The following is a 27,251-nucleotide window of genomic DNA, read 5'->3' on the forward strand; positions in this document are numbered from 1 at the left end:
CTGAAGTGCTTCTACACGAACGCACGCAGTATGAGGAATAAAATGGATGAGCTAGAAGTCCTGGCCCAGTCCCGCAACTACGACATCATCGGCATAAGCGAAACCTGGTGGGATGAGTCCTGTGACTGGGGTGTTGCGATAGATGGTTACAGGCTCTTCAGGAGGGACAGGCAGGGTAGGCGAGGTGGTGGGGGGGCAATGTATGTGAAGCAGGGGCTGGACTGTGTGGAACTTCAGGTCGGCAATGGCAAAGTTGAGAGCCTCTGGGTAAGGATCAAGGGACGAACGAATAAAGGGGATGTCGTTGTGGGAGTCTATTACAGACCGCCTGGCCAGGACGATAGCGCCGATAAATTATTCTTTACAGAACTAAGAGAGGCCTCGAGATTAACTCCCCTTGTCCTTATGGGGGACTTCAACTTGCCAGACGTTAACTGGGAGTGCCACACGGCTGGCACGAGCAAGTCCAGGAGGTTCATGAAGCACCTAGAAGATAACTTCTTGGTGCAGGTGCTAATGGAGCCAACTAGGAAAGGTGCCCTCCTAGACCTGTTGCTAGAAAACAGAGAGGGTCTGGTGGGAGATGTGGTGATTGGTGGCCGCCTTGGTCATAGCGACCATGAAGTGGTTGAGTTCAAAATTTACAGTGACAGAAGGAAAAGTGCCACAAAAACCTCATCCCTAGATATGGGGAAAGCGGACTTCAGGCTGCTCAGGGAACTAGTCAGCAAGGTCCCCTGGGAAACTGCTCTTGAAGGCCTCGATGTCCACTAGTGCTGGTCATTCTTTAAGCGATGCCTCCTAGAAGCACAAGATCAGGCAATTCCTAAATATCGCAAGTCAGGCAGGCGGGGTAGGGGGCTGGTGTGGCTGACCAGGAACATTCTAATGGAGATTAGGCGGAAACAGAGAGTGTTTCGCTACTGGAAGGAGGGCCAGGTGTCATGGAAAGAATACAGGGATGCTGTTCGTGTTTGTAGGGAGAAAATTCGTGTGGCCAAAGCACACCTAGAGTTGAAGCTGGCTGTGTCTGTGAGAGAAATTAAAAAGGTTTTTTTTTAGATATGTGAATGGAAAAAGGAGAACTAAAGAATACATAGGGCCGCTCCTTGATAGGGAAGGTCTCCTCACAGACAATGACATAGGCAAAGCAGAGACGCTTAATGCCTTCTTTGCCTCTGTCTTCAATGCTGATGATGGGCTTCGGGACCCAGGGTGCCCTGAGCTGGAGGACCGGGACGGTGGGGATGACAAACTCCCAACCGACCCTGAACGTGTGCGGGATTTGCTACTCCACCTGGATCCCTACAAGTCCATGGGTCCGGATGGGATTCATCCCCGGGTGCTGAAAGAGCTGGCGGACGTCATCGCAGAACCTCTCTCAATTATTTTTCAACAATCCTGGGAATTTGGAGAGGTCCCGGTAGACTGGAAGCTGGCAAATGTTGTGCCAATTTTCAAGAAGGGTCAGAAAGAAGACCCTAGCAATTACAGGCCTGTCAGTCTCACGTCAGTGCCTGGTAAAATCATGGAGAAGATGGTTCTCGAACTTATTGAGGCGCACCTGGGGGACAAAGCAGTCATTGGTCCCAGCCAGCATGGGTTTGTGAAGGGTAGGTCCTGCCTAACTAACCTGATTTCCTTTTATGATAAGATCACCTGTATGGTGGACCAAGGGAAACCAGCTGATGTGATTTTTTTGGACTTCAGCAAGGCTTTTGACACGGTTTCCCATAGGATCCTACTGGACAAAATGTCCACCATACAGCTAAATAAAAACATCATACGATGGGTGAGCAATTGGCTAACGGGCAGGGCCCAAAGGGTTATGGTAAATGGGGCTGCGTCAGGCTGGCGGGCGGTCACCAATGGGGTCCCTCAAGGCTCCATTTTAGGGCCGGTACTTTTCAATATTTTTATAAATGATCTGGATGTAGGAATAGAAGGTATTTTGAGCAAGTTTGCTGATGACACCAAACTTGGAGGAGTTGTGGACTCGAATGAGGGTGGAAAGGCCTTGCAGAGGGATCTGGATAGGTTGGAGAGCTGGGCGATCACCAACCGCATGAAGTTCAATAAGAGCAAGTGCCGGGTCCTGCACCTGGGACGGGGAAACCCTGGCTGCACGTACAGACTGGGCGATGAGACGCTGGAGAGCAGCCTAGAAGAGAGGGATCTGGGGGACGTGGTAGACAGCAAGTTGAATATGAGCCAGCAGTGTGCCCTGGCAGCCAGGAGGGCCAACCGTGTCCTGGGGTGCATCAAGCACGGCATCGCTAGTAGGTCAAGGGAGGCTATTGTCCCGCTCTACTCTGCGCTGGTGCGGCCTCACCTCGAGTACTGTGTGCAGTTCTGGGCACCACAGTATAAAAAGGACATGAAACTGTTGGAGAGTGTCCAGAGGAGGGCTACGAAGATGGTGAAAGGCCTGGAGGGGAAGACGTACGAAGAACGGCTGAGGTCACTGGGCCTGTTCAGCCTGGAGAAGAGGAGGCTGAGGGGAGACCTCATCACAGTCTACAATTCCTCGTAAGGGGGTGTCGAGAGGCAGGAGACCTTTTCTCCATTAACACCAGTGACAGGACCTGCGGGAACGGGGTTAAGCTGAGGCAGGGGAAATTTAGGCTTGACATCAGGAGGGGGTTCTTCACAGAGAGGGTGGTTGCACACTGGAACAGGCTCCCCAGGGAAGTGGTCACTGCACCGAGCCTGTCTGAATTTAAGAAGAGATTGGACTGTGAACTTAGGCACATGGTCTGAACTTTTGGGTAGACCTGTGCGGTGTCAAGAGTTGGACTTGATGATCCTTAAGGGTCCCTTCCAACTCAGGATATTCTATGATTCTATGATTCTATGAATGTGAGGTGATAGAAAAGGAGGGTTGATATTTTTCCATCGTTTCCACTGGATCCTCCTCCTCTCCATGACCCTATAGCTCAGCAGATAGAGGACTCACAGGGTGTGTAGAAGTCAGGTCCAAATTGCTCTTTGTTTTAGTGAGAAGGACCTCCTATACTCATTAAAAAAACACTGTATGTGCATGTGTGCCACCTTCACTCATCTTCACCACACCTCTTGGCTGACCATGCCAACATACAGTAAGGCAGATCATAGAATATCCGAAGTTGGAAGGGACCCACAAAGATCATCAAGTCCAGCTCCTGGTTCTTCACTGAACCACCCCAAAAACAAATCCTATGTCTAAGAGAATTGTCCAAACACTTCTTGAATACCAACAGGCTTGGTGCCATGACTACTTCTGTGGGGAACCTGTTCCAGTGCCTGACCTCCCTCTCCATCTTACTGTTGTTAAGCTCTTCCTAGGTGTTCTAAAGGAGTCATATGGGAGTCTAAGAGACTCTCTAAGGAAGTCATATTCCTTGTATTCATGTCCAAGCTTCTGCAATTGGCAATTATGAATTTATCACCCTTTAAGGAGATTGTGTTGTAATGTTTCCTTGGGCAACTTATGTATTTATCTAGGAGTACAGAAATCTAATTGTAAGATATTCTTCTACCTCCTTAGAAGGCCTTTTGTTCATGATTTATCAACCCATTTTGTTTTCTTATTAAAAATCTGAACATGACTATATTCTTCCCTTTAATAGCCATCTAAGAAGACAGTCATAGAGGTTACTTTTCAACTGAAGTCTTTAGGAGATCACTATAGAACAGGAAACCATTTACCAAAAAAAAAAAATGTTACTCCTTGGGCATATTGGTAGAACAATGGAGAGGAAAAAAGCAAAATATAGGCATGAAAGAATATTTGTTCCTCTTCTATGTTTATAACTATATTATCATATAATCCCAAAAGATAAAAATATTTCTTTGGTCCCTCTTCTGAGAATATTTTCAGGCTGCATAGGTACATACAGAGAGATTTGGTTTGATATGGTGTGTTGTTACTTTCTCTTGCTTGCACTTCTAAGACCAGAAAACCAGAAGACCTAGATACAGGGCAGGTAGGCACAAACCTTATTGCTAGTCTCAGGGATTTTATTTTGAGAAATAAATTGTATTACTTCACTAGGAAACACATGCAGGCTCCTCAGCTGCAGCTTATTAAGGAGAAATGAGAGCATGCTAGTAGGCTTTGGGGCTGCGGAGTGGAGCAGGCAGGTGTGCTGGCCCGGATGCTGATTCCACCACCCCTCCTCTGTGACTGCCCTGGTGGCCAGGATGCTCAGTGCCTCTTTGTGGTTTTTGGCAGTTCCCTGTGAGAGGATGGAGACAGAGCCAGCTGTCCCTTCCCTTGCTGGGCAGCGGACACACAGAAGAGTGGGCTCTGCCCTACCACTGCTCCCAGGTGAGGAGGAGAGGAACCCTAAGCAGCTGCAGCTTCTTATCTTTCCAATTTGGGGCTTCTCTGCAACCTCCCACATGGCAATTAGATGCATGAAGGGACTGGTTATTGCACAGGGCAAGTGTACACCTGTCTTCTGGCCCACAAAACCTTGTGCCAGGAGTTGCCAGCGAGAAATTGTGTAGGATCAAGCCCTGCAGGTGATTATGTATAGGGACTGTACACTAGATTAGTCAGTGTCTACTTATATACTCTTAGACAGAGTGTCAGTTAGAGCCTGTTTTCTTTTCCCACATGAATAATTAACTGTTTTTCCTCAGTATTTCAAGAAGTTTAGAGCTGCATGGATTTTCCAAAGAAAATGATTTTATTTAGCTGAGTAAACAAAATAAACCATATTTTGCATGTCTGATTTTAGTAATTAGGAAAATGTAAGCCACCAAAAAAAAGCAAAGATGGTTTAAAAAGCTTATATAAAAGCACTGTAAGAAACTTTTAGGTTCATTGGAAAGGAAGGAACATTTTTCTGCTCATGATTGTTCAAAACATATTTCCAAATAGATTGAAAAATGCTAATATAATAATAATAATAATAATAATAATAATAATAATAATAAAGGAAAGTGGAAGTTGCAAGACCAGTTTAAATTAGTCCTGTTACTTGCTTAAAAACAATCCATGTGGTTTCCTCCTATTCTTTCTCTCACTGCAAATCACACATCAAAAGCAAAGCAAACAGTATAGATGTTCAATCTATCAATGCAAATTGGCTCAGTACTGGTATAGCTAGCACATAAATTGCATGAGGAATAAATATACATTCTGTTTGTTCTGCTGTTCAGAAAATATAGTTCAATTAGTCTGGACTACTGTATGATGCACAGTTTCTGTCTTTCTGTGGGATATAATTAGGAACAAGATGTAGCATTCGAGGGACTCATGCCTTTGAAGAAACATGACAAATTTTGAATATGTGAAAGGAAAGATGTGAAAGTTGCTATGCACCCTTCTTCTCGCTGTGGGGAGTTGAACAGGCTTTTTCCTGGATGCCCATTTAATTTGCTTGTTTGTAGCTAGGTTTTCATGAATCACTGCAAGCCTACTCAGAGAGAGTGGCTTCATGGCTCTGCAAATATCAGGGAAATTACAATAGGGAAGGGGAAGAGGAAGGGGAAGATGAAGGGGAAGGGGAAGGGGAAGGGAAACCTCATCTAACATAACCTAAGTTAACAGACTTTCCAACCTTTTGCTGCTTGTGATGGTAGTTGAAAGCAGCAAGCCAGCCTGCAATTCTTTTCAGTAAACCCTGGGGAGCAAAGGCTCTTGAATTTGGCTGCATTGCTGCCCAGACCTCTCCTACAAAGCAAACATTAGGCCAACAGACAAAACACAAAGGAAAAATAAATAAATTCATACATAAATAAATAAACAAACAAATAAACCTTTATAACATAAAGAACATTATGTAATGTTCTTAATTGAACAGCAAGGTCATATGCAGTATTTTGTCACAGTCTGAAGATTAAGAATTTTGTTGGAGGCAACTGTCTCTCTTGAATGACTTGAGACCAAAGTGACACTCTCCTACATACCCTTACACAATCTTGGTATGAAGACAAAGTGATTGGTTATATGGCATAAACAAAAGGAAACTGTTCTTGAACATACCTGTCTTGCTAATATTCCCATCTAAATTCCTAGATCCATACAACCCCTTTTAAATTTGCTGTAGAAGGCATATAATCCTATTTTCATGTAGTGGGTTTACATGGCAAAGTTTTGGTAGTTGGGGGACTACATGCATGGCCTCTGTGAGAAGAATCCAGAAACTGCCCCATGTTAGGCAAAGGCCAGTTTCAGCTGGCTCCAAAGGGAGCCACCACTGCCTACAGCCTAGCCAGTAAGTGGTGTTGTTTGCACCTCTGTGAGAGCAGATTTAAGAAAGGGTAAAAAAAAAATCAGCTGGGAGAGGAGAGAGAAGCAGCCCTGCAGCCCCCAAGGTCAGTGCAGCAGGAGGGCAGGAGGTGCTCCAGGCAGGCAGCAGCAGTTCCCCTGCAGCGTGTGGAGAAGCCCCTGGTGGAGCAGGCTGTCCCCCTGCAGCCCATGGGTCCCACATGCGGCAGATCTCCATGCTGCAGCTCATAGAGGAGCCCCCGGTGGAGCAGGTGGATGGGGCCTGGAGGAGGCTGCGGCCCATGGAGAGCCCCCACAGGACCAGGCCCCGGGCCAGAGCTGCAGCCCATGGAGAGGAGCCCACGCAGGAGCCGGGGGGTCTAGGGGGAGCTGCCACCCACTCATGGGGGACCCGTGCTGGAGCAGTTTGCTCCTGGGGGATGGACCCCGTGGTTTGGAGCCATGTGGGAGCAGTGCTTGAAGAGCTGCTGCCTGTGGGCAGCCCCCACAGGCTCAGTTTGGGAAGGACGGCATCCCGTGAGAGGGACCCCATGTGGAGCAGGGGCAGGGAGTGACCATGAAGGAGCAGTGGAAACGAAGTGTCAGGGACTGACCACAGCCCCGATTCCCTGTTCCCCTGCACCACTCAGGGGGAGGAGGTGGAAGAGGGTGAATGAAGGGAAGGAAGGTGGTTTTAGTTCATTTTCCTTGTTTTTCACTTCTATAGCTTGTTAGTAATAACTAAATTTTCAAATCTCCCTGTGCTGAGTCTGTTTTGCCCATGACGATAATTGTTGAGTGATCTTCCTGTCTTTATCTCAACCCTTGAGCCCTTTCCTTCCTTTTTTGTCCCCTTTTCCCTTTGAGGATGGGGAGTGAGAGAAAGGTTGTTGTGGAGCTCAGCTGCCCACCTGAGTAAAACCCACACATTTCCTTAAGGTATTTTGCCCCAACCTTCAGATATTTTTTATTCATGTCCAGCTTCTCATACTGTCACCCTTCTCACTGATGTTTCTCTGAGCAGTGATTCAGCCAAAGCCCAGGAGCACTGGCTCCCAGCTCTTCCTTCCTAGAGCTTCATAGAGATGTGCCTGATGTGGCTGAGTGCCACCAGGGCCTACATCTCAACAGAGGTGGGCTATGACAGGCACCACAAATGTGGAGCTTAGAGGTATGCTTGGGCATTCCCAGGGCACCCAGTGGCCATAAGCAATGTGTGTTGCTAATCTGATTTATGTCTTCTTGTACCATGTTTGACAGAATCAGCATCAGTATTTCAGAAAGGCCTTTTCCCATTGCTTAAATCATGTTCTTCATCCTTCTCTAGGCATTTTTAAAGAATTCCTCAAGAATGGAAATTTTATATTTTTTTAAAAGAACAGTAATTTGCTTTGAATTTCAATAATTCCCTTCATTGCACTTTCTTCATAAGGGGATGTTTTTAAAATAAATATTTGAGATATATAGAATTATAGAATCACCTAATATCCTGAGTTGGAAGACCCATAAGGATCATCGAGTCCAAGTCCTGGCACCGCACATGTCTACACAAAAAATCAGACCATGTGACTAAGTGCACAGTCCAAACACTTCTTATACTCTGACAGGCTTGGTGCAGTGACTACTTCCCTGGGGAGCCTGTTCCAGTGTATGACCACCCTTTCAGTTGAGAACCTCTTCCTGATGTCTAGCCTAAACCTCTCCTGCCTCAGCTTGACACCATTCCTTTGGGTCCTATCACTGGTGACTAGAGAGAATAGATCAGCACCTGGCCCTCCATTCCCCTTCATGAGGAAGCTGTAGACTACGATGAGGTCTCCCCTCGCCTCCTCTTTTCCAGGCTTAACCAGCCAAGAATGTAGACATTTTGTTTCTTTTATTTCTTATCTGTTATACACTATGTAAATATGCTTGTATAGTTTTGCAAACAGAAACTTTATGACTAAAAAATATAATACAAGTTATACTTCATACTAAAAACTTAAATGACTATACATTTTCAGTTCAGAGACATTGCTGAGACAGCACAATTTCACATGACTTTCGTCTTTTCCCTCAAAATTAAAATTTCAGGAAAATACTGTGAATAGTAATATTACTATGCTATTGAAACATTGCATATTTGTCCTTGTAAAAAATGAAAAAAAAAAAAAAAAAAAAAAAAAACAGAAATGTGCGGTATACAAAAGGACCCTAAAGGTTTGCATACATCTGTTTTATATAGTAAAAGGAAGAAAATTTGTCAGGATTATGAGAAATACTTTCTTAGCCTGTTTTTCTTGTAGTGAAAAATTAAGTCTAAGTTAATGTCAAGCAAAACAAGGGAAATGTGTATAAACTATCTTCCCAGTTAAGTTTTGCAATTATTGGCCAGAAAAAAAATCTGAGCTTTTCCTTGTACAGCAAACCTGGTGACCTAGAAACCGATTTTGAAACCTAATGGATTTACATTACTGTACAGAGTTCCCAAGGATACCTGGCATTATAGTTTTTTTAAGTGCTGAGTTAAAAATAGCCTACTAATCACAGTAATTTTCTGATATGTCCAATCTGCAAGTTACACTATGAATTAGTTAATAAAAGTATTAATTAGGCAAAGTTTAGTCAACTGATAAAATTATTCAGTGACTGATTGATGTCCATGTGAATAACTGGAACTGCTTCAACATATAATCACAGTATATCTACAAGATCTGGCATATATCATAGATACATTTAACACTTAACATTTTACAAAATCTGTTTTCAAGTTGCATGTAGTTTAAGTGATACAGAGAAATTTACAGAATAGTTAAGATTTTGCTTCTGAGATCTAACTGCATAGTATATTGAACTTAAATTTAAATTTAAACAAAAAAAAATGTTTAAAAGATGGTATGCTTTACAAAACATTAGAATACCATTTAAGTATAAAAGACTGATATATTTAATCTGAGTAAGTCCTAGGAAGTATGTTCAATGCTACTTGATAATATTAAAAATGGTTTAAAATACATGTAACTCAGTTAAAGTAAATATTGTTCAAATTGAACTTCATCTTTTTAGAAGAGTTTGCTTAGTCATACAAAAAGACACTGTAAGATATTGAGACCCTGACCTCAGAGGAGGCCCACAAAGCATCACTGGAAACTTTGAAGGAAGCTGCTTACATTGCGCTGCTTGCAGGATTAAACATGACTAAGTACTGTATATCCTCACTCTTCTGATCTTAGACATGTGACCTATTCTTTCTCTTTTTTAAATTTTTGATGTGTTCCATGGAACTCAAAATTTCACACTGGGAGAAGCAGCTTACTAAAGCAATAATTTATAGTATAAAGAGATCTTTAGAAGCAGTATCCTATCCCTATGAGAATGAATGTTATATCACCTGGCTTTTGTGAGACAAAGCCCACTAGCAGAAAAATACCTTTATTTTTTTTTCCTATTAATTTGGGAAGAATAATAATGTAGTTTGCACTACATGAGCACCAGGACTGAATCTCAGCTCTTGAAAATGTACCGTGGAGGAGCTCTTCTTTTCTCCTGCTCATAGCAGGAAAATAGGGCTTCATATAGTCCTAAAGATGAACCAAAACCAGACCTTTAAAAGTTATCAGGCATTTATTTTAAATACTAAGCCTGCCTAAATCATCAAGATCGACTCCTAGCTCCACACAGGACTACTTAAAAATTAAACCATACCACTAAGAGTGTTGCATGCTTGCTTTAGTTAACTGTTGTCCATACCTCCTGAATTATGCAAATTTTATAACATCACATACGTGTCATCATCCATTACATTCTGGAAGCCAGAAAAGGAAACCGTATTATTGGATGTTGGCATCAGGCAGGCATTCTGACCTGCTTTGGGACTGTAATTTCCAGCTGCTTCTGAAGAGCTGAAGATTTTTTCCCTAGGTTCCTGTTTGTTGCTGTTCTTCTTGTCCTTTTGCTGGCTTTCCTCCTCAATGATGCACTCTGGCTCTTCGTATTCTAGCTTGGTTTGTACCATTGCATGATCAGTTTTGTCTATCCACTCCTAGGAGAATTAAAACATTGTTAGTGGCAGGTTCTAAGATCCAATCAAAAGAAGTCTGGCAGTACAGACGTGGATTTTCCTTTAATAATGGCATCTTTCCAGGATCAGCCACAATGGAGAAGATGAAAATGAAGCAACATAGTCAAGCAGGAAATAAGAAGCAAGGAAGAAAGAGAGGAAGAAAGGCAGTTTTCTACAATTGTATATAAATGCCTACAAATTATCAAAACCAAATTATATTATAAAATCACAGAATCATATTAAACCATAGAATGTCCTGAGTTGGAAGGGTCTGACAACAATCATTGAATTTAATTCCTAGCTGCACACAGGACTAGCTGAAAATTTAACCATACTTCTAAGAGTATGGTTAAAGCCCTACTACCAGTCACAACAGAGAAGATATTGACACTTCCCCCTCAGTTCTCCTTTGCAAGGAAATTGTAGACCATGATGAGGCCACCCCTCTGTCCTCTCTTCTCCAAACTGAACAAACCAAGTGAACTTTGTATTTAATCAAGACCTTTGGAAAACTTTGGGTATATAAAGTATCCTGTATTCTTTCTTTGGTAGACTCGCACATTAAGTCAGGACCTGAGTCCTGACAATCTAAATTTGGACTGAGTTTACAGGGAGATTTACACAATAGCACATGTCTGGATTGAATCTTCTGTATTAATTTCATTTATATCTTTCTTCTTCAGTTATGTTTTAAATATATCCTATGTATGGTCCCTTTTCAGTTCATCACTGAAATGTTATTACTACTCTTTTGTGTTGTCATTGGGTTTGAAAAAGTTTGAAAATATTTGACCTGTCTACCTTCAGAGGAAACATGGTAGTAATTAAAGACAACTGAATTAATACAGATATTAAATCACTTATGTGATGTCATGGATTCAAGGAACAGTAAGAAAACAAATGCAAAACATGTAGTGCTTTCATTTCACAGCTGCTCTGTGTCTAAATAGTTAGTGATCATAGCTCTCTGTGATGAGAGAGAATACATGTATGTTTCCTACTGTGACTGATGCCCACAAAGCCATGAGTGCCATCGTTGGTTCGGCAGTAAGTCTCCCTGTATTTCACAAACATAAAGGGAAGAGCAAGCTCCCTAAACTATCATTAGCAAGAGTGGATGCAAATGCCACACTGTCATCTAATTAGACGTTGTTGTGTCTCTGGACATCATTAAATTTTTCTCTTGAAACAACAATCCTCTTTACACAGTGCAGCACTACACTGAATTTATGAGTTTTGTTGGTGCTGTTGCATGAGAGGAAGAGCTTTTTTCTTGGGTCACTTGCTGTAACATCAGCCCAGAACAAGTGTCAGTAACTACTTTCAAAGCATACACAGCATTGCAGAGTTCACAGACTTGCTGGGAATAGAATGTTTACCTGGAAGTTTCCATTATGATCACTGAAGAGATCAGCAAATACATATTTTGGATCTGGTATGGTAGGCATGACAGACTTCTGAAGTCTGAAAGAAAAATGCAAAAAGGCATTCTGTTATGATGTAGTTATTCATACAAGTGTCTACTTCAACACAGTGGTGTAGCCACAAATACAATCTATATGACAATACTCTAGGCTTGATTTCTTTTATACATGTGTTAAAGTGGAAAAGCAGTATTACTACATTACTACACTAAAACAATCATCGGATGAGATTAATACAATATAATGGAATGATAAGATTATCAGGCTAACAGTGATTTTACTGTTGGATTTTCAGTCACTCTCATCCTAGCAAAATCTAGAAGATAAGTAAATTTACAGCTAGTCAGCAAGTGGCATTTTTTACTATGTAGAATTCAGAACTTTACATTTCCTGGCTATGTTCCCCAAGATGGGGAAGATGGTGAAACAGAAAGCTTTATTGGCTGACTTAGTGAACACCAATGTAAAAAGAAATATTGGAGGGGAAAAAATGAATTTATGATCTGAAAAGATCTATATTCAACAGTACTGCATTTTTATATTTTTTTTCCACTGAAAAAGACCAGAATTTGGGACCTATGCAGATTTTATTTTTTAATTGTAGATTTAAAACATGAACAGTCATTAGACAACAAATACAAATATTGATATAGTCTTATGAAAGTTGAGTGCATTCAGGCTCACTTCAGCTTACTGCTACTAGACATTGAGTCTGATGAAATTTGCACAAAAATATAAAACAATTCAGAAGCAGAAAACAGAATAATGGATTTAAGTCTCTTTAAGTGGATTTCTAGAAAAAGAGAAGAAATGACGTGGAAGAGACAAATTTTTTCTAAGACATTCCTTTATTTTATTTTATTTTATTTTATTTTATTTTATTTTATTTTATTTTATTTTATTTTATTTTATTTTATTTTATTAATAATAATATAAAAAATAATATTAGTAGTAGTAATAATAATAACAATAATGTTGAAAGATAAAGACCTTGATGTTTGAAAGACCAGGATAAATTAGCTGCCAAAAAGTAATTAAGACATTACTTCTACATTTTGATTCTGACTTCATCAGTTAGAAATTTTGAGTGGTAAAAGATTTGATCCTAAAAGATCGCTCTATTTTCATGATATAAATTATAATTTAGTAGTACCCAGTAAGATTATATTTACCTCTGCCATTTACACAGAAGAATCAAGAGGATAAATATCATTAGAAGTACTGCCAGCAAACAACTTAAAAGAATTACTGTGTTTGACTGAGATTTTAAATCATCATCACATGAATCTAGGAATAATCACAAAAAAGCATGTGAAAACCTCATTTGTTTTAACAGTAATTATTCTTAATTACACAACAGCATTGACTTTTCTTTTAAAAAAAATAAAAATAGTATTTAGGAACAAATGCAACAAATTCAGTTGTTCAACTGAAACAATTGAAAAACAAATCAAAACAAACAAACAAACAACAAAAGAAAACAGCAACAGAAATATATCCTTACCCAAATCTTGCAACAAAAGAAAATTGTTATTTTATTTAAATTGACTTGGTACAGGACAAAGGTATATGTGCAAAGAGTCGAAGCATTCAGAGTGATGCTTCTTATGCTCCTCTCAATGCACAGACAGCGATGCAGCAATTCTGTGCTAAGATCTATCTTACATACAGTCACAAAAGCTACGCCTACAATTTTTCAAGTAGCTTAAGCTTTCCTGAGATAAAAAGCTGCAAGTGGGATTTTTTACATAGCTTAAATGTCTTATTTCTCAAAACAAAACAAATGACAAAATAAATAAATAAATAAACAAATAAATAAATAAATTCCCCATCCCATATACCAAAAAGTCAGCAAACCACAAGTGCTGACATCCAGAAAGGAACTAGTGTCAGATTCCAACACATAGGTATATAAACAAATATATTTTTCCACCTTTTGGCATTCTCAGCATTTTTTTCTGCAGCTTTTGTAAAGCCACTGCAAAACTATACTTCCTACTACTGATCTTCTGCTCTCCAAATAATTACTATGAAAACTTAATTATTAATCAAGGGTAAACTTTTCTATAAATAGGACTCAAGAGTCACTTCTTTCTCTGTGGCTGCCAGAAAGCCACAAGAAAAGTTGTGAACACCCAGTAAAGCATTCAGAGGCTATGAAAGTCTTCCTGTGATGGTAGATCTGGAGGTAATAATAACTCAATAAAGGTCTGAAGTGAGTTGTTTGTCCCATTAAAGGGGCTGTGCCAATGTCATTTCTGATCCAGAGGCACTCAAAGCAACTGCACAATTAGCCTGTCTCTTCTGTGTTTTCCATGCTTGTAGTTGCCTGCTGGCAGCCTCTGGTCAAAGGGTGCAGGTAGAGCTGTATGTACCCACCTCTCAGAGATGTACATTGTCTACTGTGTATTCTGAAAGACATTGCCAGCCACAGCAGAGGACATACTTGCAGGCTCACAGTCTGCATGGTGGAGGAGGCTTTTCTATTCCTACTACTAGTGCATAGTTTGCACATAGTTATTGTTATTCCAGCATTTCAGCCCAGCTGTGTGTGTACAGATTTTTTTGGGGTGAGCTAGTAGCTCATTGCATTTTAGGGAACTGAGATCTTAGTGCAATGGACATCTGGGCGTTTCATCATTTTGATAAGGCCTAGTGGGTGGCATTCTGAGGTTAGCTGATACGAATGTGTTGGATGGTGTACAGTCTTTGCTTTACTACAGCAAATCTGTCTCTTGGTTTTGATAACCATTAAAATAGTTTCCATCAAAGATCTAGTCCAAGGCAATCATGCCTATCTAAATGGGTCTTCCAGGAAGGAAAACAATGCTGATACTGCTTTTGCTGCCATTTCACTTTTTTTCCCCCATACTTTGTTTTAATCAATTCATCAGTTATGAGCACCAGACAGCTATGACTTCTGATTCTGTAATTAAACTGGATGCATTTTAAAAGAAATGGCCTTAAAATTTGGGCATAAAGGTCTTTCTTAGGGCTCAGGCTTAATGTCCATGTATCATTTGTCACCAGAGTGCCTGCATGCGCATGTAAATACAAAACACAGACATAAATATGCATATATTTATGTATGTGTGTGCATACATATATATATATATACACAATATGTACACAGTATGTATCACATCACTGTCATTGGGGTATCCTAGACACTATAGTAACATAAAAAAATAAGAACACTTTTAGCTTTATGGATTATTGCATGAATTGGTAGTGTTATGAATCATCAGGACAAAGGGGACAGGAATTAAAAGTGGGCATTCAGACACCCACATAAACTTTCTCTGATCACAAAATTTTCACAGGCATTTTTTCACAGGTTGGAAGGAACCTTTGGAGATCTTCTGGCCCAAACCCCCAAGATAATTGATGACAGAAGATGGATCGTGACAGTGCAACATGAACCTGATACAGCTTTTGAGCTTCTTTTGCAGTCACCCCTTACCCGTTTACACTTAGATAACATATGAATGTAGCACAGCTGTTACCTAATAATGTGCCATTCATCCAAAATGTTTCTGCTTCCCAGTCACTGCTGTAATTAACTACATTGCAGTAGGGTACTAGCCTCTTCAGTCTGACACGGAAAGAATAGCATTTCCTTGGATCAAAGCCTTGCTCTCCAACTCTGCAACACTTAGAAGTTCTGGACTGAGAAGGAAGGCACATCATCGTTAATTCCAGTTTTCAAGACAAAGCTTCAGAATGTTACATTCAGGTGTGAGCATGACTAGGATAAGGGGTAGGCCAAACCAAAACCTCGTAAGTGAAATTTAACTTCTCTGAATTTTGAAGAATTCCTCTTCTTTACCTATTCTTGCCCATTGCTTACCATCTGCTGGTGAACTGAAGGGCATAACAATCATTACATAGAATACTATGCTACAGTTGCTATTTACAATATAGAAGAAAAAAACTTTAAAACCACAAAATATATTATGTATGTGACTGGAAAGATTTAAGTCAATGAAATAATATGTAGATATACTTAACAGAAAAACAGAATAGATAAAAATCCTGTTTCATCTTTTCTTTTCTTTCATTTTATTTTATGCTGTTTCTCCCTTTTTCTGTCTTTTAACTCTACTCTGCTTTCTGCTTTTACCTTCTAAGTCTTCTACTTTGAATGTATGACCTTTTCTTTAGATTGTTCTCAGCTGTTTGCATAGAAGATGGTTATAGCTTAAAAAGTAAATGATTTCTGGCATGGCAGGGATCTAGGAACCAAAATATCCAACAGTTTTCTGCTACCATCAATCCTGAAAACATGGGAGGGGAGAGTAATTTGAAAACAACACCATTTCACTTTCTAAGGAGATGCTACTTCCAGCTCCTTCCAATGTTGATTAAAAATGTCATGCCCAACTCACTTGCCACCCATTGTCAAATTTGCTTTTGTACTGAAGCTCAAGTCTCAAGCACTTCACACCTCTCTTTGGTTTATTACAGGTTATGGTAACGGTGTCATCTTTCCAGAAGAAGGTCACATTTTCTGGTGGACTGGGCTTTACTAAGAAGAAAAGAAAAAAGTCATGCAATAGACTCTTAAAAAAAAATTACTTTTTTTTTTTTTTTTCCCATATCTCAATGTTTCCCTGAGTAGCAAGTAAAGAAGGTGGACATTCTTGGATAATACACTTTTGCATCTGATCTCCTTACTAAATGTCAAAATATAACTTGGCATCATGACACTACTTACAATTTGAGGTGCCACATTTAAAAGTAGATATCATCTTGATTCAGAAAACTACTGTAACTAGAATCATAGAATCATAGAATATCCTGAGTTGGAAGGGACCCTTAAGGATCATCAAGTCCAACTCCTAGCACTGTACAGGTCCACCCAAAAGTTTAGATCATGTGACTAAGTGCTCAGTCCAATCACTTCTTAAATTCAGACAGGCTTGGTGCAGTGACTACTTCACTGGGGAGCCTGTTCCAGTGTGCAACCACCCTCTCGGTGAAGAACCTCTTCCTGATGTCCAGCCTAAACTTCCCCTGCCTCAGCTTGACACTGTTCCCGCAGGTCCTATCACTGGTGATTATGGAGAACAGGTCAGCGCCTGCCTCTCCACTCCCCCTCGTGAGGAAATTGTAGACTGTGATGAGGTCTCCCCTCAGCCTCCTCATCTCCAGGCTGAACAGGCCAAGTGACCTCAGCCGCTCCTCATATGTCTTCCCCTCTAGGCCCTTCACCATCTCCGTCGCCCTCCTCTGGACACTCTGCAACAGTTTTACATCCTTTTTGTACTGTGGTGCCCAGAACTGCACACAGTACTCAAGGTGAGACTGCACCAGCACAGAGTAGAAGCAGGAAACTACTTTAAGAATGACTCTAATCTCCTTCAGTCAAGAGAAAGGAAGATGCTTCTTCATTGGAAAAGATCTGACAAATTCAGTACCATCAAACCTACAGGACACATGTTCATCTTCTGGAGACCATGTGGGGTATGGTGAGGAATATGCAAAAAAAAAAAAAAAAAAAAAAAAAAAAAAAGGTGCTTACCTGTGCACAACTGAATCTACCCCTCACTATTTTCAGATGATCCAAAGAGAATGCAATGGTTTGACCTATGTAGCTAGGTAGTCTTCAGTAGTAAGAAATAAATGGGTGAGAAGAGTGTTACTTGCTTTTTCAATTCCTCTAGATTCCTTTTCATATTATGAAGATCCTGCCTTCTGAATTTCAAAATTTAAGTCCAATCCTTGTTATTCCTGCATTGTTATCTATCAATCTTTAACATAATTTTGGTATCAGGGGGAGTTCAATAGCCAAAATTCAGGAACTAAGTTGCAACATTCCATGGTTTATCAGATGGGACATAAAAGTATTCTCAAAGTTAGATGTCTTGACATGTTTTTAATTGATCTCTTTTACTAAAACATTAATAAAAAATGCTAACAACATACTTAAAAGATTATGATTTTCCAGATAATTTCTGCCTGCTACATTTTCTCGCATGATTTTTTATCAGAAAAAAAAATAATCCCTTCATTTTAAACATTATAAATAAGGATAATGACAGAAAATTTTGATAAATCAACCTCACACTAGATTTGAAAAACAGATATGGGAGGGATTTAGTAAACCAGGATCATCAGATCTCTGCTAGTAGGAGGAGATCTCTTTTATGACATTGGTCTATACCAGAGCAACTTGACTAACTTCTGTTTACATCCCCTTAGGTTTGTACCACAGCTTGTTTGATAAGAAGTAGTTTGCTGCCTCATGTATTATGGAAAATGGCCAAAGATTTAAAGATTTAAAATACGACAAACATCGCCAGCACTAAGACAAGAAATTAACAAGTTGTATTAATTTTCCTGGTATGAATGCTGAGTAGATCTACATTACATCAGGCACACCCATATAATATTTTAATTCTAATTTGAAACTGTATTTTGGGGCAAATCTGACTGTCCTGTGTAATCCACTTTAACCACAGTGCCATGAGAGCCTACGTTGCTACTGATGAAAGCAAGTGACAAAAATTGGCATCAGTAATTCCAAATACCAACAGTTTGGTATTGGTATACACTATTAGCACTTAATACACACATTTAAATGATTTCTTCTCATGCTTGTGGGAAGACACTAAAACTACCAAAAGACATAGCTGTGATTTTACATACTTACTATAGAAATCAGATTTTAGTATTTTAGAAAAACGCTCTTCACTTCCATTGCTGTTCATGATAGAGAAGGCAAGGGTGTGTCCTTCTGTCTTAAAAAGACATCCGGAATTATAACCTTGATCCAATAAATAAGTGGGACATGGCTTCCAAACTTTCTGCTTGCCTTCTTCAAATCTAGGAATGAAAAAACTTTGTTGAATGGAAACACTCTTACCAGTTAACCAGTTAATTCCTTTTTGCTACTGTCTTTTTTTTTGTATGTTTTCAGTCGTCCTACCAAGAGAAGTCTACATATGGAACTTCTTGAATCAGGTACTTTCATAGTGGTGTGAGGCAATTCATTCACATGAATTCACTGACTTTCCAGTCCTTGGATTCAGTGCAGTCTGAAATTACCAAGTTTCATTTGTGTTTTTATTTATTTGTTTGTTTCTCTAATAAGAAAATGCCTTGCTCAAACAGGTGCTTTCACGAACCTGTTTCCAATATTGTACTGTTGCTTCCTTCACATACCAGAAAGAACAGGGAAGATCAAGCTCTATAACTGCCTTTAACCAAAACAATGAATTTCTGTTACATCAACTAATGACATAGGTAAAATATACATACATTATAACTCAAATATATATAAAAAAATAAATAAATAAATAAATAACCACCATTACTTTCAACAGTGTAATTAACATTAACATTTAAAGCAAAGAAAAAAAGATATGAAGCTTTCATATATTGTCTGTTATGACTGACTATTCAGCAGTACACTTTTGTACACTTTTGTAGCAAGGTATGGATATAAACAGGTTTCATGTCAGATGATTACAAAAATGTTAAAAGCATTTCCAGATATAGTTCACAGAAGAGTCAAATGGACTTAGCTATTTTAAATTTCCAAAGTAAGTCCTGCAAGAGAATAGTCATCCTTAATACTCACGTATAAGAAAATGACACATTCTCGCCAGGGAATAGTTCTCCTACTGCCCACGTGATCTGCATCTTCTCGTTATTGAAGTTGATTATTTTGGTGTTGATGGCATCTTTCTGACCTGCCAGGTACATTTACAGAGAATATGATTTCAGCAGTGTTTATGAGAAACATCACTTGATATCGCTATTGCTGTAGACTCAGATAATCTTAAAAACTAAGACATAAGAATGTCTAAAATACAAGAAAACAGAATAAATAAAAATAAAAATAAAATAAAAATAAAATAGAATTTCAAAATAGCAAAATGGAAATATGCACAGCAACACCAGAGAAAGTTCAACCATCCCTGGGCCAAAAATTATACACTGGTTCACATGTATTCTGTGCATAGGACCTAAATATTGAGACCAACCTTCCCCCCTAATATCTGCTAAGAATTTCCTGCTGAGGAGAACTATTTGGGAACTAATGCTACATGAATCCTGTGTGTAAACTGTCTGTAATGCTTACCACAAAAAACAAGGATGTCTTTTTTTTACTGTCCACCAGGTGGCTAATGCAGATACACCTATAGGAACCCAATGCAGACCAGCACAAATAGGTGAACTGACCATAAATCTAGTCACCACAATAGGTGAATAGACCACAATCTATGGGGTCTTGGCCAATTCCACCTTACAGGCTTTCTCAAAGGAAGATCATTTAATGTCCTTTGACTGCACACAGATATTTTTTTCTTCTTCTGACCACCCCCTTGTTATAGCTCTTTCTAGGACACAGGTATTTTAATTCAGTGTCCATCAGGATTCCACAATTAGACACTGGAGATAATTCTGAAATTGAAAAATGAAGAAGATAAGAAACCAGAAAGATTAGAAATCCATGATAGAAATCCATCAAGAAGTACGAATTATTTATTTCTAAGTTCTATAAGATGTGAAACTATATTTAGTTGAATGAAAAAAAAGAGGAGGAAAATACACAGTGAATATTGGCAGAAAACCTCTTAAAGGTACAATTTGCAGGCTGCAATCTCCAGACATGAAATATCTCCCACTAAAAACTTCTGCAGGAGCATTGCTGTCTAACAGGACAATAGAGTATTTAGACCCTGATTCCTATTTATATTTTATTCTACTCTGTCCTTTTGAAGATTTTAAAGTGGAAAAATTTTAAAACATTTCTGATGAACTGTTTATTACAGATAAAGATCCTGAATGTTCAAGTGAATCAGGCCTACATATCTTCAAGTTTGCTATATTTTTGCTCAGTAATCAACACAAACATGTGAGAAAAGCATGTGGAAACTTGGATTCAAATAATGGTGTTGCCTAACTATTTTCAAGGCTACATCTCTGTGTCTACAGATTTTGCGACTTCTGCAATTACAGATAATCAAAATATTTTTGTACAGGTGTCATTGTGTTCTAATATGTTGTTATCTCAAAATCACTCTAGAGACAGATATGACAGAAGTCCAAAAGCATCTGTCTAGATTTAGATGCAGATCCTTGTTACATGGTTCATGGAATTCTAATATAAAATAATAAAACAAATAAATAAATAAAGATTCTGTTGTTACTCAAGAGAGATACTTAAACCCAACTCCTCTGTTTCCTAACTAGTGGCTGCAGGCTTGTTTTATATTGCTTTCTCAAACTGAAAATCTTGGTTTTCTGAAGAATGGAGAAGTCGATGCAATTATGCACTGAAGCAAAAACTTCAAAACCTCATAAGCTATCATAAAATGGAATTTACTCAGTTAGTTCTACCTTTGTACAAGAGATTGCCCAAGAGATATCAAGTCCCTTCAGCAAGTCTAAGAGATCATCTTGTCTTTAGCTGAAGCCATTAATATTATGTTAGCCACTTAGATATTAAGAAGTAATTCTTTACTTATGCTTTGGCATGATGAGGCTCTAGTTGAGATTGCCAGAGAAGTTGTGGATGCCCCATCTCAGGAAGTGTTTAAGGCCAGGTTGGATGAGGCTTTGAGCAACCTGGTCCAGTGGAAGATGCCACTTCCACACAGGGGTGAGGAATTAGATGATCTTTAATGTCTCTTCCAACCCAAATCATTCTATGATTCTATGATTCTATCATTTTATGATTCTATGGCAAAGTGCCCTACAGTGGACTATTGGTCAACAAATACACTAACACATTTTAATTTTTATGTACTAAATTTTTACATGCCTGTGTTTGCAGTATATAGTGTTATGGTTAATGTAAATTAAACCCATATGACTACTTAGAGTTATATTTTCTATAAAATTAGCTAAATATATGTTTAACATATTTGACTGTATAACTGCATGTTCCCCTTCATTAAATAAAACTAGTTTTATAAAAAATAATAGAAATGTTAGTGTATGGAACTAATATTTATATGGAACTCTAGCTCTGTGGTCTGGTGAGGTATATTTTTGCATAACAGAAAAGAATATGGTTTTTGCTCCAGCCCTGAAGTGATTTCTGGATTAACTTAACTTTGCACATTCTGAATAGTCCACTTGACTTCAGCAGGATTACTCAGAGCACATCAAATTAACCCCATATATAAATCTTGCTAAACTCAGATTCTTTTCCTGTAAAATAAATAAATAAGTAAATAATCCTACATATTATGAATTAGAACTCTGGGATTTTAATATTTATATATAAACTCCAGTAACTGAAATGGAAGACAATGCATTATTAAATACCTTAACAGTAAATAGAATCATTTAATTAAAATGGAACAGAAATTGTAATAAACGTCTGGTGATATATACATATTCTTTACCGCATTCTAGTTTTTAAGAACTTCATCAGAAATCAGCCTTAACATAATTAATTACTTTGAAATGTATTCAGCTATATAATACAAATAAAGTCTTTAAAATAACTTTTCTTATTAAAGGTTGTTTTTCCAGACCTCTAGTTAGTGCAAGTTTCTACTATACTTTCTAATTGAGTGGGTTTTGTAACCTTATTAATGTGGCATGAGCTACGTTTTGTGCAAGTGTGCAATAAAAAATTGTGTGCATCTTTTCAAACCATAGCATATATGTGTTGCATTATCCATGTTTCCTTGCTATTTCAACATCAAAAGATGTAAAGCTTAAGTAAGACTTTTAAAGTTTGTATTAATTTGACATCAAATGCTCTGAGGGTATGCACTGGTTATCCAAAATGATGTTTCCTTCCTTGTCTCCCGTTCTTTATGATGCAAGTTTTATGAACCCACCATGGGTCTTTCTCAGCTAATATGCCAGTTCTTCCACAATAATTGTAACTATTTAAAGCATGTTTATTTTCATGATCCTACAGACAACAGTAAAATGTTTATCATTATTCTTTTTGTTATGATAATAGCTAGAATAAAGGTCAAAAGTATAATGAAGAGGCAGGCCCCAGATGAAAGAGGAGCCACAGAAGCTTTCTGCCTGAGGATGACCTGCTTCCCTGGCTAGATGAGTAGATGGCAGTACCTTGTAGTGGTATAGAATGCATACCAGTACCCTGGAACATAAGCTTCGGAAAGAATTATCCAAACATTCATTAAAAACAGAGGGGAACTGGTAGGGTTCCACACAAGACTTTAGCATCATAAACACTGCTCTTCTCAGGACAGAGAAGCATGGAAAATACCACTATTGTGTGTGGAGAAAGTACTTTTACAGCAGAAAAAAAAAAGGAAATTTCCTTGAGCAATAAATTATGCAGACATAACCAATAACATGAGCAATAACATGAACAAGTATACTCCACCTCTAAGATACTTTTCAAGCTTGAAGGGGAACCTTGTAAAAAGCCCAAATGTCATGGAACAGAGCAGAAATGAGAAAAAGGAGAGAAAGAATGTCAATCTGCAAAGATAACAGAGTGGAACATATATGTATGGGAACAGTTGCGTTGAAACAACAAAGAAAAAACCCTTTTGATTTTCTTACATTGATGCAATCTGATAAGTAACCACATGCTGAACTTCCACATATTGCAGCAACACACTGTATAGAAACAACGGGAGTGCAATACCCAAACCTGGGCCTACAGTCTAATAACTCTTACTACTACTCATCTATGAGAACTGTTTCATTTCATTAATAGGAACTCATGTAGGTAAACTCCTTGCACACAGGACTACTGAGTAGAAAGTCTCTTTTCAAGAGACCTAACGGGACACCAAGAGAAGGTTTTTACAGACATTTGGAGGCAAAGCATATTTCCTTATATCCTTATAGCATATTTCTCATAACTCATCAAATTGAGTGGTGCAGGGTTTTTTGTTTGTTTATTTTGTTGTTGATTACGATGATTTTGTGATTTTTTAAATTTGTTTATTTTGTTTTGTTTCCAGTAGAAGATAGTTAACCATCTCTAGGCATCACCACACTTCACATTAAATAAGCATCACAACTGTAATTTTCATTTTTTTGTCCCACAAAGTCATGCCATCAGTATGACATAGCTACAGGTTGTAGCCATCTCAAGGCAGGAAAGAGTCATGTCCCCTCACAGCACAGACAGCAACTCACAAGAGCAATTAACACTGGAGAATCAGTTATGCATTGCCAGAAAAAAAAAAAAAAAAAAAAAGGACTTATCGTAAGTACAGCAGAACAGAGAATTGATGTACAGGTTGATAAGAAGAGGGCATAACTTTAAAGTATTTCTTTCTCATAAAGACAGGGACCATGTGATAAATTAGTAAGAGTGAAGATTAGATTGTCAGTCTATTTGACTTTGGGAAACTAGAAGCAATGGCACTGCAAACAAACAAGTGAAACAGAGGTGTTCTCATATTTAGGTAGCCAAATTACCGGTCTTTAAAGCCTTTCTTATTTTTGCTCTTTAATAGTCTTTTTACCTCATTGCTTTTACAGGCACAAGATATTGCTGGATATTTTCCAATCTTGTTCATTCTTCCAGAATACTAAGTACTGAAGTTTTATTCATTTGTCCATTTTATGCAACTTTATTCAATGGGAAGATCGTAGTCATTTTCTGATGCAGTCCTCTCTATAAGAATCTCTGTCTTAGGCAGCAAGTAGTCCTGCTTAACAATTTGAATATTTCTTTCTTTAACAATAGGCACAAGCTTACCATTTTCTTTCTTGAATTGTATTTATAAAATTTCAGTAGGTTTTTTTGTTTGTTTGTTTGTTTGTTTGTTTTAAGAATACTCATTCACCTCTCCTGGATTTCGATTTCTCTTTGGTTGATTCTTTTCACGAAAAAAGTACTGAATATGGTAGGTAACACATGAAGTACCCATAGAAATATTACTAATTAGTATATCAAGCACTTAAATAAATATCTATTGAACTTACCACCTGACTGTGACTGAGAAGCCATCAGGTTGCCCAGTGTGAAGATCACAGAACATGCTTGAAAGATGAGTCTCATGGTTGGAATCACACAACAGGCTGTGAAGAGATGAATAATCGTTATCTCTGGACTTACCATTTGATCACTTTATATCACAGACAGGAGGGAACTGGAGGAAATGACTACAGGAAATTAAAAAATGACATATCTCTAGCAATAAACAAATTAGAAATGCAGGTCTTTAGAGTGCATGCTTTATTTCTACTATGTAATAGAATAAGAAAATATAATAATTATAATTAAGAACAAGAACAAGAAAAGAATAAGAACAAGAAAAGAATAAGAAACTTCCAGAATATCTTCCATGTCAGTACTAGCCTTGCTTTATCTTTTCATAATTGTACCAGAGGTGACAATAGCCATGATACAAACAAGGATCATGTAGCTGTGGGGAGCTGTGACCACATCATAAACATGAACACACTGACCACAAACTACCCAGTAACCAGATGATAGGTGAAGTACAAGCAGTCTATCTCCTCCCCACTTACTAACTGGGAGCTGTCAGCAGACATTTATACTGCCCGTCCACATGCCTGGTGCAGGTCAGAAGGCTTGGCCCACCTCTGTCCCCCAGATCAAAGGCAGATGTAAGAAGGCCTTTTGTGGCAGAAAGATCTGCCAGGGGTAGGTAGGCTATTACACAAGAGGTAACATTAGAATGAATTATGTATGCTGTATGCTGCTCTGGCTTCTATATTTATATATCCATATACCTAAAATTATACATAGAAAATGGGGAATAGTGCTTTACCTGATATTAAATATACTTTGGAAATAAGTAGAACTTCAAGAAATTGTAATAATTACAGTCAGCATGTCTAAAGAGGCCAATTGTCCGTAGGTCTGGATTAAACTGGGGTCAGGTTACATCCATACAGCAGTGTAGCAAGCAGGAGTGATGAAGCAGTGGAGTGAAGCAGTCAGCACTGAGGACCTAAGAGCCATGCAATGTATATGGGGAAGGGGCGGAGGGAGAACTTCCTTAGACTAGCACCAGTCCAGCACCAGAAATTGAATCCCCTGTAGTGAAGGGAGTCCACTGGGTGCCCTGCTAGATCTCATCCTCTAGGTTAGACTCATGCAAGAAGAATCCAGTGCAGCTCCATGTGAAGAAAAACATAGGGAGTATTGGAAGATTGACTTCACAAGCCAGGCCTAATCTGAATTGACCAGACAGTGTTACTCCACCCTACTGCTTTCTCCAGCAAAAGTTCAGGAAGACAGCTCTTAGTGCCAAACTGCTCCCAAGATAGGGAGCTGTATCATGAGTGGAAATACACAGAGAAGTGCTGCCATGATTTCTGTTTAAGCTTATTTTCATTCCTCTTGGAGCCTCCCTTAACCCTTATCTATCACTGTCATCCTTAAACCCACATTACTTATGCCAGATGAGACCCTTATCAGCTTTGTTGTATCAGGAAAGTCTCCAACCAGATGATGTCATTCCAGTTTTGATCTGGTTATTCACTTTTCTTGGATTAGCTTCTTCCACTCACTTACCCATTATACATCCAGGAAGACCTATTCAAATTTCAGAGAGTCTTGGAAACCTCACTGTCAGTGTCTGACACACATACAATATTCTGCTGCCTGTCTAGTCCCTTTTTTGACCAAGTTCTTCTAGGTGGGCATTAATTCTTGAAATGAAAATAACAAGCAACAGAGAATTGAAACACTAAGCTGGATCATGGATGATTATATTTCATGGAAAGTTAGAATCTCTTACTCTTTCTACAGTCAGCATTGCAGAAGCCAGTGTGATAAGCAAATGAAGACATAGAGGAAAACCTATCTCAGGACAAACTGTTCCTCAGGACAGAGCAACTCCCATGTAACCATTTGAGTTAAAATGACATTTTCTTCCCCAGACATGTGTCTAGTCTTCAGCAGAGGGTAACAGATACAAATTTGTCCCTGTATGCTTCTTATACATGTGAAACACACTTGATTGAAGTCTTCTTAAGACAGTTCATTCTTTGAAGCAAAGAGTTGTGGGGAGAAAATACGCAAAGAAAAAGTATCTAACATACATTCTGGCTTATAATTTTTCTGGAAATATTTTGAGACTCTATATGTGAAACCAAAGTCTAATTATCAGATGACAACAACCCATTTTAACTGACCTTTTCCTCCTTCCATGTATTTTGGGACCTAAAAAAATTGTCCCTCTCACTAATCTCTACTTCCTTTTAAAACACTGTAGTCCTCTTGAGGTCAAACAAAATTACTCTAACTACTTTTGAAATAAAATCTAGGGCCAACGTCCTGGAAAATACTAAATAAATAAATTAACACAATAATAAAAATAAAAAACTATCATAAACTAGGGGAATAAAATAAAATAAAATAAAATAAAATAAAATAAAATAAAATAAAATAAAATAAAATAAAATAACAAACAAACAAACAAAAAAAAAAAAAACAGCAACTAGGTCAAACAAATTAGTTACATAAAGATGACACACTGTTGAGCTACTTTTACAGCTGTTGACAAATAGCAAATTTGGTATTTGATGGCCAAACCTAGTGGGGCCCGTGCACCTCCCAGTTCACCCCCATGCAGGGAGACTTGTCCAGCCACTTGCTCAACCACTTGCCTCATATTCTATTTTCTCAAAACTACCTCTGATT

The 27,251-nt window shown here is 38.6% G+C and overlaps 1 protein-coding gene across 1 annotated transcript; it reads right to left on the reverse strand.

Moving 5' to 3' along the window:
• Positions 1 to 9,630: 9,630 nt before the first annotated feature.
• CRLF2 (cytokine receptor like factor 2) lies at positions 9,631 to 26,237 on the reverse strand. The gene is made up of 9 exons (XM_084505870.1): positions 26,121 to 26,237; positions 24,560 to 24,655; positions 19,251 to 19,362; positions 18,321 to 18,493; positions 16,054 to 16,193; positions 15,172 to 15,334; positions 12,838 to 12,952; positions 11,621 to 11,705; positions 9,631 to 10,220 (listed from the first exon to the last, which is right to left on the reverse strand). The coding sequence occupies exons 1-9, from the start codon at positions 26,122 to 26,124 to the stop codon at positions 9,948 to 9,950; spliced, it is 1,161 nt and encodes a 386-aa protein (XP_084361996.1). The 5' UTR covers positions 26,125 to 26,237; the 3' UTR covers positions 9,631 to 9,947.
• Positions 26,238 to 27,251: the final 1,014 nt, after the last annotated feature.

This window comes from Aythya ferina (assembly GCF_964211825.1).
Source record: "Aythya ferina genome assembly, chromosome: 1".
NCBI classification, from domain to species: domain Eukaryota; kingdom Metazoa; phylum Chordata; class Aves; order Anseriformes; family Anatidae; genus Aythya; species Aythya ferina.

Excerpts from the sequence above, each read along its gene's own strand:
- CRLF2 (XM_084505870.1), bottom strand. Across the intron at positions 11,706-12,837 it reads CTTCTGTGTAAATGGCAGAG|ACTTCAGAAGTCTGTCATGC; the intron begins GTAAATATAATC and ends TTTTTCTTTCAG. Across the intron at positions 10,221-11,620 it reads ATCATAATGGAAACTTCCAG|GAGTGGATAGACAAAACTGA; the intron begins GTAAACATTCTA and ends TAATTCTCCTAG.